Here is a 14,143-nt window from a genome sequence, read left to right on the forward strand (position 1 = left end):
GGAGACCAAAATTGCACACAATATTCCAGGTGTGGCCTCACCAAGGCCCTGTTTCACAGCAGCAAGACATCCCTGCTCCTGTACTCAAATCCTCTCGCTATGAAGGCCAACATACCATTTTCCGTTTTTACCGCCTGTTGCACCTGCATGCTTACCTTCAACGACTGGTGTACGAGAACACCCAGGTCTTGTTGCATTGTTGCATATTCCCCTCTCTCAGTTTATAGCCATTCAGATAATAATCTGCCTTCCTATTTTTCTACCAAAGTGGATAACCTCACATTTATCCACATTATACTGCATCTGCCTTGCATTTGCCCACTCACCCAACTTGTCCAAATCACCCTGAAGCCTCTCTGCATCCTCCTCACAACTCACCCTCCCACCCAGTTTTGTGTCATCTGCAAATTTGGAGATATTACATTTAGTTCCTTCATCTAAATCATTAATATATATTGTGAATAGCTGTGGTCCGAGCACCGATCCCTGCAGTACCCCACTAGTCACTGCCTGCCATTCGGAAAAAGACCCGTTTATCTCTACTGTTTCCTGTCCGCCAACCAATTTTCTATCCATTGCAATACATTACCCCAATCACATGCGCTTTAATTTTACACACTAAGGTCTTAAGTGGGACTTTGTCAAAAGCCTTCTGAAAGTCCAAATAAACCACATCCACTGGCTCCCCCTCATCAACTCTACTAGTTACATCCTCGAAGAATTCTGGTAGATTTGTCAAGCATGATTTCTTTTTCATAAATCCATGCTGACTCTGCCCGATTCTACCACTGTTCTCTAAGTGCTCTGCTATAAAATCTTTTATAATGGACTCTAGAATTTTCCCCACTACCGATGCCAGACTGACTGGTCTATAATTCCCTGCTTTCTCTCTACCTCCCTTTTTAAATAGTGGGGTTACATTAGCTACCCTCCAATCTGGTAGGAACTGTTCCAGAGTCTATAGAATCTTGGAAGATGACCACCAATACATCCACTATTTCTCGGGCCACTTCTGTAAGTACTCTGGGATGCATACCATCAGGCCCTGGGGATTTATCGGCCTTCAATCCCATCAATTTCCCCAACACCATTTCTCTACTAATACTGATTTATTTCAGTTCCTCTCTCTCACTAAGCCCTGTGTTCCCTGACATTTCTGGTATGATATTTGTGTCCTCCTTTGTGAAGACAGATCCAAAGTATGCATTTAGTTGGTCAGCCATTTCTTTATTCCCCATAATAAATTCCCTTGTTCCTGTAAGGGACCTACATTTGTCTTCACCAATCTTTTTCTCTTCACATACCTATAGAAACTTTTACAGTCAGTTTTTATGTTCCCCGCAAGCTTACTCTCGTACTCTATTTTCCCCTTCTTAATCAATCCCTTGGTCCTCCTTTGCTGAATTCTAAACTGCTCCCAATCCTCAGGTCTGTTGTTTTTTCTGGCAAATTTGTATGCCTCTTCTTTGGATCTAATGCTATCTCTAATTTCCCTTGTTAGCCATGGTTTGGCTACCTTTCCCGTTTTACTTTTGCACCAGACAGGGATAAACAATTGTTGCAGTTCATCCATGCGCTCTTTAAATGTTTGCCATTGCCTATCCACCGTCATCCCTTTAAGTAACATTTCCCAATCCATCATAGCCAACTCGCACCTCATACCTTCGTAGTTTCCTTTACTAAGATTCAGAACCCTGGTCTCAGAATCAACGACATCACTCTCCATCTTGATGAAGAATTCTATATTAAGGTCGCTCATCCCCAAGGGGTCTCGCACCACTAGATTGTCAATTATTCCCCTCTCATTACACAATACCCAGTCTAGGATGGCCTGTTCTCTAGTTGGTTCCTCAACGTATTGGCCCAGAAAACCATCCCTTATATACTCCATGAATTCCTCATCTATGGTATTGTGACTAATTTGATTTGCCCAATCTATTTATGGGTGGCACAGTGGCGCAGTGGTTAGCACTGCAGCCTCACAGCTCCAAGGACCCGGGTTCAATTCTGGGTACTGCCTGTGTGGAGTTTGCAAGTTCTCCCTGTCACCGCGTGGGTTTTCGCCGGGTGCTCCGGTTTCCTCCCACAGCCAAAGACTTGCAGGTGATAGGTAAATTGGTCATTGTAAATTGCCCCTTGTGTAGGATAGTGGTAGGGAATATGGGATTACTGTAGGGTTAGTATAAATGGGTGGTTGTTGGTCGGCACAGACTCGGTGGGCCGAAGGGCCTGTTTCAGTGCTGTATCTCTAAATAAAAATAAATAAATAAATGTAGATTAAAGACACCCATAATTACAGATGTTCCTTAATCGCATGCATCCCTAATTTCTTGTTTAATGCCTTTCCCAACATCACCACTACAGTTTGGGGGTCTATATACAACCCCCACTAATGTTTTTTGCCCCTTAGTGTTTCTCAGCTCTACCCATACAGATTCCACATCGTCAGAGCTAATATCTTTCCTCACTATTGCATTAATTTCCTCTTTAACCAGCAATGCAACTTCACCGCCTTTTACTTTTTGTCTGTCCTTCCTAAATACTGAATATCCCTGGATGTTCATTTCCCATCCCTGGTCACCTTACAGCCATGTCACCATAATCCTGACTATATCATACCCGTTTACATCTATTTGCACGATTATTTCATCCACTTTATTGCGAATGCTCCGCGCGTTAAGGCACAAAGCCTTAAGGCTTCTCTTTTTAACATTCCACTATTTTTCACTGTGGCCCTGTTTGATTCTGGCCCTTGATTTCTCTGCCTATCACTTTTCTTATTCCCCTTACTGTCTTTTGTTCTTGTCTTTGATCCCCCCTCCTCTGACTCCTTGCAAAGGTTCCCATCCCCCTGGCATTTTAGTTTAAACCCTCCTCAACCACTCTAGCAAATACTCCCCCTTGGACATCAGTCCCGGTCCTGCCCAGGTATAACCCGTGCAGTTTGTACTGGTCCCAACTCCCCCAGAACCAGTCCCAATGTCCCAGGAATCTAAAACCCTTCCCCTCACACCATCTCTTCAGCCACGTATTCATCAGATATATCCTGTTGTTTCTACTCTGACTAGCACGTGGCACCGGTAGTAATCCTGAGATCACTACCTTTGAGGTCCTACTTTTCAACTTACTTCCTAGCTCCCTATATTCTGCTTTCAGGACCTCATCCTTTTTTTAAACCTACGTCGTTTGTACCAATGTGTACCACGACCACTGGCTGTTCACCCTCCCCCTTCAGAATGTCCTGTAACAGCTCTGAGGCATCCTTGACCCTAGCACCAGGGAGGCAACATACCATCCTGGAGTCTCTTTTCCGGCCACAAAAACACCTATCTATTCCCCTTACAATTGAATCCCCTATAACTATTGCATTCCCACACTTTTTACTCCTCCCCTGTGCAGCAGAGCCAACTGTGGTGTAATGAATTGGGCTGCTGATGCTTTCCCGAGAGGCCATTCCCCTCGACAGTATCCAAAGCAGTATATCTGTTTTTGCGTGCAATTCTGGTCGCCACACTACCAGAAGGACATGGAGGCTTTGGAGAGGGTACAGAGGAGGTTTACCAGGATGTTGCCTGGTCTGGAGGGTATTAGCTATGAGGAGAGGTTGGATAAACTCGGATTGTTTTCACTGGAACGACGGAGGCGGAGGGGTGACATGATAGAGGTTTACAAAGTTATGAGCGGCATGGACAGAGTGGATAGTCAGAAGCTTTTTCCCAGGGTGGAAGAGTCAGTTACTAGGGGACATATGTTTAAGATGAGAGGGGAAAAGTTGAGGGGATGTGCGAGGCAAGTTCTTTACACAGAGGGTGGTGAGTGCTTGGAACTTGCTGCCGGGGGAGGTGGTGGAAGCAGGTACAATAGCGACGTTTAAGAGGCATCTTGACAAATACATGAGTAGGATGGGAATAGAGGGATACGGGCCTCGGAAGTGCAGAAGGTTTTAGTTTGGACAGGCATCAAGATCGGCGCAGGCTTGGAGGGCCGAATGGCCTGTTCCTGTGCTGTACTGTTCTTTGTTCTTTGTTTTGCAGGGGAATAGCCACAGGAGATTCCTGAACTGCCTGCCTAGTCCTCTTGCTCTGCCTGGTGGTCACCCATTCCCTTCCTGCCTGTGGAGTCTAAGCCTGCGGTGTGACCACCTCTCTATACATTATATCCACGATACTCTCCGCCTCGTGGATGCTCCACAGTGTCCCCAGCTGCTGCTCCAGTTCCGAAACCCGGGCTTCCAGGAGCTGCAGCTGGAGACACTTCCTGCACACATGCTGGTCCCGGGCACTGGAAATGTTCCCTGCTTCCGACATGGAGTACGAGGAGCACACCACAGCTTTGAGCTCTCTTGCCATGACCTAACCTTTTAAATTAACCTTTTGGAAGATCTTAATATCAAATAATATCAGTAACTCTAGGGCCCTTCTTTCCTGGTTCTCGTTACTACAGAACTCCCTAAATAAAAACACTTACTATATATGAAATAAACTGTAAACCTTTCTTACCTTATATACTTACCCTATTTAGCTATTTAGAGCTATTCCCTAACAAGGCACAGTGGCGCAGTGGTTAGCACCGCAGCCTCACAGCTCCAGCGACCCGGGTTCGATTCTGGGTACTGCCTGTGTGGAGTTTGCGAGTTCTCCCTGTGACTGCGTGGGTTTCCTCCGGGTGCTCCGGTTTCCTCCCACCGCCAAAGACTTGCAGGTTGATAGGTAAATTGGCCGTTGTAAATTGCCCCTAGTGTAGGTAGTTGGTCGGGAATATGGGATTACTGTAGGGTTAGTATCAATGGGTGGTTGTTGGTTGGCACAGACTCAGTGGGCCAAAAGGCCCTGTTTCAGTGCTGTCTCTCTAAATAAATAAATAAATAAAAGATAAACAGTGACTCACCAACCAATCACCTTGCAGCTTTCCTGTGATGTCACTGTTGGCTTTGTTTTTTTCTTTTTTTTTCAAAACTCCGGCGCGCTGCAAGAGGTCCGACTGCTCCCACACAGGTCCGACTGCTCCCACACAGGTCCGGCTGCTCTCCGCTCCATAAGGTAAGTGAAGGCCCTGAGCCCCGCGCTGGATTTATCCACTCCCGGTTCTGGTCGTTTCCACACAGGTCCGACTGCTCCCACACAGGTCCGGCTGCTCTCCGCTCCATAAGGTAAGTGAAGGCCCTGAGCCCCGCGCTGGATTTATCCACTCCCGGTTCTGGTCGTTTCCACACAGGTCCGACTGCTCCCACACAGGTCCGGCTGCTCTCTGCTCCATAAGGTAAGTGAAGGCCCCAAGCCTCGTGCTGGATTACCATGTGCTCTAATTTTGTTTACTAACCTCCTGTGTGAGACCTTATCAAAAGCCTTCTGAAAATCCAAATACACCACATCCACTGGTTCTCCTGTATCTCTGCTACAAGTAACATCCTCAAAAAACTCCAACAGGTTTGTCAAACATGATTTCCCTTTCATAAATCCATATTTGCTCTGTCCAATCATATCATTATTTTCTAAATATCTAGTTATCACATCCTTCATCACAGATTCTAACACTCCACCCGTGGTCATTCAATTAGGAACTTTCCAGAGGCTTCAGATACTTCTGAGTCTGGGCCGAAATTGCAAAAGTCACCTGACCCTCAGCAGCCATCTTACTGCAGCATTTTAATGTCCATTGCAGTTCATTTAAAAAGAAAATTCGGTTCCAGAAGATTCTATGCTGAATACAGTCCATGTTTAAAGTTATGAATGGGACTTGCCTTAACTGGACATGACACTCCTCTATCCCATTCTTACTTCCTACCCTTTCAATCGTTTGAGGCTCTCAAAAGACTTTCAGAATTTTGGATAACTTATTGTCATATGCCCTATAACTGGCACCATCCCTTTAAATTTCACTCCCAATTTTTTACAGCCACAGTGAGCGAGCTGCTCACACCTGGAGCCTTGATAATGAGCTGACCTCAATCTCTGTCTAAAACAAGCCACCGGTTAACACACCAAACCCAAACTAACTTGTTCATTGGCCAAAGTTTCAACAGGAAAGGATTTCAATTAATCTGTTACAAAGAAGCCGCTAGCATGTGATGGAAATTGCACTGGACCCTGTGGAGCAGAAGCTGCGTAGTGAGGGAGGCAGAATTTAAACAAAGGGATCCTCTGGGCCATTCCAGTCTGTGATCTTCTCGGAGATATTGGCAGGAACACAAGGAGGTCTTTCAGTCCCCCAATGAACTTGTTTTGTCATTTAATTAGAACACATCCGATCTGCACCTTAACTCCATTCACCCACCTTTGACCCACATCCCTTCCATGTCTGCTTCACAACATCAGTGCAATCTGTATCACTCTTCGAAAACCAATTGATTCTAGTTTCCTGCATGTTCTTCACAGACTATCCTCCCACATGATCGATACCTGTACCATATGATCTACGCCCTTATCACATGATCTTTATCCTTTGCCCTCCTTAATGCCGTGCCCTTACCTGAGATAGGACACCTGCGCTCTCACATCATCACCTGACTTCAGGCCATCAACATCCCCTGGGGACTAAGGACAAAGACGAAGGTTAAGGGCGTCACAGCCAGACCGGCCTCATTGCTGAGGGCCACAGGCAGTCAAATCCTCCTCACATCACACAATAATGATAGAAAACTCTTTGTCAATAACATTTACAAGGTACACACAAATCCCAATGCATCACTCAAACACCGTACCCCCTCTACCCACCCCCCCAAACATTGTACCCCTTCTCCACCCCCCGAATATTCAACACCTTCCCCACCCTCCCAAACAATCTACCCCCTCCCCCAAATATTGTAACTGTTCCCCACCACCCCCCCAAAACAGTCTAACCCCTTCCCCACCCCCCAAATATTCTACCTCCTCCTGACCCCCCCAAACATTCTGCTCCCTCCTGGACCTGCAGTATAAAACCAGCAGTATAACACTGCAGTTTGAGTCCTTGAGAAGGACAGTGAGGGTCGAGTTAGGTGTTATCAGCATTCATATGAGAGCTGTACCTGTAACTACAGGAATGTCACTGAGCAGCAGGATGCAGACAGGGAAGAGGAGCAGATGGTGCAGCTAAGAGAAAGTCAGTCTTGGCTCAGTAGTAACTCTCCACCTCGGACTCAGGAGGTCGAGCACCACTCAAGTGACTTGACCATGTAATCTAGACTGAAACTCCCAATACAGTACTGAGGGAATGCCGCACTGTCGGAGGATCAGCACTGAGGGAGCGCCGCACTGTCGGAGGATCAGCACTGAGGGAGCGCCGCACTGTCGGAGGGTCAGCACTGAGGGAGCGCCGCACTGTCGGAGGGTCAGCACTGAGGGAGCGCCGCACTGTCGGAGGGTCAGCACTGAGGGAGCGCCGCACTGTCGGAGGGTCAGCACTGAGGGAGCGCCGCACTGTCGGAGGGTCAGCACTGAGGGAGCGCTACGCTGTTGGAAGGTCAGTACGGACAGAGCGCTACAGTGTTGGAGGGTCAGTACTGAGGGAGCGCTGAGCTGTCAGAGGGTCAGCACTGAGGGAGTGCTGCACCGTCGGAGGGTCAGTACTGAGGGAGTGCTGCACTGTGAGAAGGTCAGTACTGAGGGAGTGCTGCACTGTCGGAGGGTCAGTACTGAGGGAGTGCTGCACTGTCGGAGGGTCAGTACTGAGGGAGTGCTGCACTGTCGGAGGGTCAGTACTGAGGGAGTGCTGCACTGTCGGAGGGTCAGTACTGAGGGAGTGCTGCACTGTCGGAGGGTCAGTACTGAGGGAGTGCTGCACTGTGAGAGGGTCAGTACTGAAGGAGTGCCGCACTGTTGGAAGTTCTGTCTTTCAGATGAGACATTATATATTGAGGCCCCATCTGCCCTCACAAGGGGATTTTCTACCACAGAAAGCAGTTGAGGCCAAAACATTCTATGTTTTCAAGAAGGAGTTAGATATAGCTCTTGGGTCTAAAGGGATCAAAGGGTATGGGGTGAAAGCAGGAACAGGTTACTGAGTTGGATGATCAGCCATGATCATAATGAATGGCACAGCAGGCTTGAAGGGCCGAATGGCCTACTTCTGCTCCTATTTTCTACGTTTCTATGATTTAAAAATCCCTCAGCACTATTCAAAGAACATAGGAGTTCTTCCACAATCATCAGCAAAATGTATCCTTCAACCAACACCACTAAAAACAGAATTTTTTTAAAATTAATTATTGGGATGTGAACATCACTGGCCAGGCCAGCATTTATTGCCCATCCCTAATTGCCTTGAGAATGTGGTGGTGAGCTGCCTTCTTGAACTGCTGCAGTCCATGTGGGGTAGGTACACCCACAGTGCTGTTAGGAAGGGAGTTCCAGGATTTTGACCCAGAATAACTGGACATACAGCTCACTGTTGCTTACAGGATCTTGCTTTGTGCAAACTAGCTACTAGGGTTACCTATAAAACCACAGTGAGTTGAACAGAAAGTTTCAGAAGAGCTGGGCTCAGAGATGGAATGCAAGTTCAGGTTCCAAGTTTTGAGAGATTGGCAATGAGGTGATGTTGGAAGTGGACAGGTAGGAGAAGGGTGGATTTTGGAGGGGAACAGTGATGCCTCCTGTTTTGAAGGTGGGAAGAATGGTGTCTGATGAAATGAAACCATTGACAATGTCAGCTGGTGCTTGAATCAGAACTGGGATCAGGTGAGGGGGGTGGATCAAGGGATCAGGAGATGGATTTCATGGATGAGTTTTGAGGACATGGCAGGGGGAGGGGATGGAAAAGAGGGTTCTAGATTGGGTGGGACACTGCAGTTTGGTGATTGGTGCTGTGAATGAGAGGAAGGAGGCTTCAGTTAGTTATAGCTTTGGAGATGAAGAAATCGCTGAGCTTCTCACATCACTTTTGCAGGGAAGCAGGTATCAGCTCCAGAGGGTCTGTGAACTTGCACTGAATAGCAAGGCATCAGAAATAATATCCACGTCGCCATGAGGACTCTTTTTATTAACCTATTGTCTCAATGACAAAGTTGGGAGAGCTGTCCCACAGACTAGTCAAGCAACAGCCTGACAGTCATACTCACAAAATCATACCTTACAGACAATGTCCCAGACACTGCCATCACCATCCCCGGGTATGTCCTGTCCCACCGGCAGGACAGACCCACCAGAGGTGGTGACACAGTGGTATACAGTAGGGAGGGAGTTGCCCTGGGAGTCCTCAATATCGACTCGGGACCCCATGAAGTCTCATGGCATCAGGTCAAACATGGGCAAGGTAACCTCCTACTGATTACCACCTACTGCCCTCCCTCAGCTGATGACTCAGTACTCCTCCATGTTGAACACCACTTGGAGGAAGCACTGAGGGTGGCAAGGGCACAAAATGTACTCTGGATGGGGGACTTCAATGTCCATCACCAAGAGTGGCTCGGTAGCACCACTACTGACCGAGCTGGCCGAATCCTAAAGGACATAGCTGCTAGACTGGGTCTGCGGCAGGTGGTGGGGGAACCAACACGAGGGAAAAACATACTTGACCTCGTCCTCACCAATCTGCCTGCCGCAGATGCTTCTGTCCATGACAGTATTGGTAGGAGTGACCACCGCACAGTACTTGTGGAGACGAAGTCCCGCCTTCACATTGAGGATACCGTCCATCGTGTTGTGTGGCACTATCACCGTGCTGAATGGGATAGATTTCCAACAGATCTAGCAATGCAAAACTGGGCATCCATGAGGCGCTGTGGGCCATCAGCAGCAGCAGAATTGGACTCAACCACAATCTGTAACCTCATGGCCCGGCATATCCCCACTCTAACATTACCATCAAGCCAGGAGACCAACCCTGGTGCAATGAAGAGTGCAGGAGGGCATGCCAGGAGCAGCACCAGGCATACCTCAAAATGAGGTGTCAACCTGGTGAAGCTACAACCCAGGACTACTTACATGCCAAACTGCGTAAGCAGCATGCAATAGACAGAACTAAGCGATCCCATAACCAACGGATCAGATCTAAGCTCTGCAGTCCTGCACATCCAGCCGTGAATGGTGGTGGACAATTAAACAACTAACTGGAGGAGGTGGCTCCACAAATATCCCCATCCTTAATGATGGGGGAGCCCAGCACATCAGTGCGAAAGATAAGGCTGAAGCATTTGCAACAATCTTCAGCCAGAAGTGCCGAGTTGATGATCCATCTCGGCCTCCTCCTGAAGTCCCCAGCATCACAGATGCCAGACTTCAGCCAATTCAATTCACAAGTGTTGCCAAGAACAGCAAAAGTACAAGCATTGGTGGAGTTCCCTGCCCCTACAACTAAGCGACAAATCATGAGGTTTTTGGGGATGTGTGGTTTCTACCACAAGTTTGTACCAAATTTTAGTACTATTGTTACTCCACTGACAGATTTACTACAAAAAAAAGAAAACCAAGGCAGTGTGGTCAGGGGAGTGCCAAGCATCTTTTGAGGGGCTGAAAGCCATTTTGATTAATAAACCAGTGTTGGCTGCTCCAAATTTCACTAAGCCCTTCGAGGTAGCCATTGATGCTCGTGACCTGGGGGTCGGTGCAGTCCTGTTACAAGACGCTGAATCGGGCATAGAAAGGCCAGTGAGATACTTTTCCAAAAAACTAACTCAACACCAAAAAAGATATTCAACAGTGGAAAAAGAAACCCTGGGTTTATTACCAGCTCTTAAACATTTTGAAGTCTATGTCCACCACGGCTACAGAGAGACACTGGTATATACTGATCGAGCCCCCTAGCCTTTGTGGAAAAATTGAAAAACCAGAATGCCAGAATATTTCATTGGAATGTACTACTGCAACCTTATCACTTAAGGATTATCTGCACTATGGGATAAAACAACATAACTGCGGATACTTGGTCTAGGATTTAGCTTTGCTTTGAGTTATCCGAGTAAAAAGATGGTACAAAGCAGAACTGTATTAGCTACAGGTACAGAGTGAATGAGAATGAAAATGTTAATGTGTTTTCATATTTTTCACCTGTTTTTTTCTCCATTCTTTGTAATGAAATGCATTTAAAAACAGTGTCTCATTCTTCCAAGGATGGAGGCTTTACGAAAGCACTTCCATTTTTTGTTACATTTAGAGGACTTGTGTTTTAAAACTGAAAAGGATTCCACAGATGCTGGACTTGTTTTTTTAGAAAAAAGAGGTCATTGGAAGGTCTTTTAGACTTGGTTTATAAACAACCCTTACTGGAAGTCACCTATCTTCAGATAAGTACCCAGTGGCGACTTTTTGACCTGGGAAAGATGTTTACAGAGAAGTGACAGGTCAAGATTTATAGGGGTCAAGAGCCTTGACTCTTGGGATATTGTTTTGATTTCACTTTGGACAGACCGTTGTGGTGTGTTCAGTATTTTGAGAGGAGTTAAAAAAATCAACCTGCCAAGGACAAAACCCCAGCTCAGCCTTTTCCATCCCTTTGACAAGCTCTTAGAAGTGAGTATAAGAAATAGAGAAATTGATGCTACATTCCTCCTGAAAGGCCTTCCAGAAATCCCTGTTGCCTCATTTCTCCTGGAAAGTCTGCCAAACTGATCTTCACCTGAAAAGAACTGTTCTAGGAAGATCCCAGTGACAGCCGTCTACACGTATTTGGGACACCAGAATAAAGGGGCAACTGACATCTTTCCACATTTTTTTTTTTTTTTAAAAGGATTAGCAAGTATTTGGACAAAGTATTATTTTTTTGTAATAGAGCTCTAAAGAGGAAATCTCTTTATTTTTCGATTAACCGGTGGCGCAGTGTTTAGCACCGCAGCCTCACAGCTCCAGTGACCCGGGTTTAATTCTGGGTACTGCCTGTGTGGAGTTTACAAGTTCTCCCTGTGTCTGCGGGGGTTTCCTCCGGGTGCTCCGGTTTCCTCCCACATGCCAAAGACTTGCAGGTTGATAGGTAAATTGGCCATTAGCAATTGCCCCTAGTATAGGTAGGTGGTGGGGGAATATAGGGACAGGTGGGGATGTGGTAGGAATATGGAATTAGTGTAGGATTAGTATAAATGGGTGGTTGATGGTCGGCACAGACTCGGTGGGCCGAAGGGCCTGTTTCAGTGCTGTATCTCTAAAAAAAAAATGTGTGTGTGTGAGGGGCTAGGGTAAAAAGGGGAACTTTCATACTTCAATCTGTGTGTTAATGCTTTGCTTCATTACTGGTTAAGTCTTGTTTTTAATAACCAACAAAATTATCAGTTCTGTGGGAACGAGAGAGACTCACGGTTGGTATGTTGCCTCCCAGGTGCCAGGGTTCGTGATGTCTTGGATCGTGTTTTTGGGATCCTTAAGGGGGAGGGGGAGCACCCCCAAGTCGTGGTCCACATAGGCACCAACGACATAGGTAGGAAGAGAGATGGGGATTTAAGACAGAAATTCAGGGAGCTAGGGTGGAAGCTTAGAGCGAGAACAAACAGAGTTGTTATCTCTGGGTTGTTGCCCGCACCACGTGCTAGCGAGAGAGGAATAGGGAGAGAGAGGAGTTGAACACGTGGCTGCAGGGATGGTGCAGGAGGGAGGGTTTTGGTTTCCTGGATAATTGGGGCTCTTTCTGGGGTAGGTGGGACCTCTACAAACAGGATGGTCTTCACCTGAACCAGAGGGGTACCAATATCCTGGGGGGGAGGTTTGCTAGTGCTCTTCGGGGGGGGGTTTAAACTAATTCAGCAGGGGAATGGGAACCTAAATTGTAGTGCCAGTGTACAGGATGTTGAGAGTAGTGAGGTCAGGGATATGGTTACAAGGACGCAAGAGGGCACTGGCAAGCAAGAACCTGGTTTAAAGTGTGTCTATTTCAACGCCAGGAGCATCCGGAATAAGGTGGGTGAGCTTGCAGCATGGGTTGGTACCTGGGATCTCGATGTAGTGGCCATTTCGGAGACATGGGTAGAGCAGGGGCAGGAATGGATGTTGCAGATTCCGGGATTTAGATGTTTCAGTAAGAACAGAGAAGATGGTAAAATAGGGGGGGGGGGGGTGTGGCATTGTTAATCAAGGAGAGTATTACAGCGACAGAAAGGACGTTTGAGGACTCGTCTACTGAGGTAGTATGGGCCGAGGTTAGAAACAGGAGAGGTGAGGTTACCCTGTTGGGAGTCTTTTATAGACCTCCGAATAGTTCCAGAGATGTAGAGGAAAGGATAGCGAAGATGATTCTCGACAGGGGCGAGAGTAACAGGGTAGTTGTTATGGGGGACTTTAACTTTCCAAATATCGACTGGAAATACTATAGTTCGAGTACTTTAGATGGGTCAGTTTTTGTCCAGTGTGTGCAGGAGGGTTTTCTGACACAGTATGTAGACAGGCAAACCAGGGGCAATGCCACATTGGATTTGGTACTGGGAAATGAACCCGGCCAGGTGTTAGATTTAGATGTAGGTGAGCACTTTGGTGATAGTGATCACAATTCGGTTAGGTTTACCTTAGCGATGGGCAGGGACAGGTATATACCGCAGGGCAAGAATTATAACTGGGGGAAAGGAAATTATGATGCGATTAGGCAAGATTTAGGATGCGTAGGATGGGGAAGGAAACTGCAGGGGATGGGAACAATCGAAATGTGGAGCTTATTCAAGGAGCAGCTACTGCGTGTCCTTGATAAGTATGTACCTGTGAGGCAGGGAGGAAGTTGTCGTGCGAGGGAGCCGTGGTTTACTAAAGAAGTTGAAGCGCTTGTCAAGAGGAAGAAGGCGGCTTATGTTAGGATGAGACGTGAAAGCTCAGTTAGGGCGCTTGAGAGCTACAAGCTAGCCAGGAAGGATCTAAAGGGAGAGCTAAGAAGAGCGAGGAGAGGACACGAGAAGTCATTGGCGGATCGGATCAGGGAAAACCCTAAGGCTTTCTATAGGTATATCAGGAATAAAAGAATGACTAGAGTTAGATTAGGGCCAATCAAGGATAGTAGTGGGAAGTTGTGTGTGGAATCAGAGGAGATAGGGGAAGCGTTAAATGAATATTTTGCGTCAGTATTTACAGTAGAGAAAGAAAATGTTGTTGAGAATACTGAGATTCAGGCTACTAGGCTAGATGGGATTGAGGTTCACAAGGAGGAGGTGTTAGCAATTTTGGAAAGTGTGAAAATAGATAAGTCCCCTGGGCCAGATGGGATTTATCCTAGGATTCTCTGGGAAGCTAGGGAGGAGATTGCAGAGCCTTTGTCCTTG

At 46.9% G+C, this 14,143-nt stretch overlaps 1 protein-coding gene across 4 annotated transcripts in view; it reads right to left on the bottom strand.

Moving 5' to 3' along the window:
- Positions 1-14,143, bottom strand: part of LOC137365575 (glutamine-rich protein 2-like) — a 236,765-nt gene that overhangs the window by 167,828 nt on the left and 54,794 nt on the right. For all 4 annotated transcript variants that reach the window (XM_068027956.1, XM_068027955.1, XM_068027954.1 and 1 more), the window contains exon 7: positions 6,469-6,533. In XM_068027956.1, the coding sequence (XP_067884057.1) occupies positions 6,469-6,533 (65 nt within the window). The remainder of the gene's footprint in view (positions 1-6,468; positions 6,534-14,143) is intronic.

This window comes from Heterodontus francisci, unplaced genomic scaffold, assembly GCF_036365525.1.
Source record: "Heterodontus francisci isolate sHetFra1 unplaced genomic scaffold, sHetFra1.hap1 HAP1_SCAFFOLD_405, whole genome shotgun sequence".
NCBI classification, from domain to species: domain Eukaryota; kingdom Metazoa; phylum Chordata; class Chondrichthyes; order Heterodontiformes; family Heterodontidae; genus Heterodontus; species Heterodontus francisci.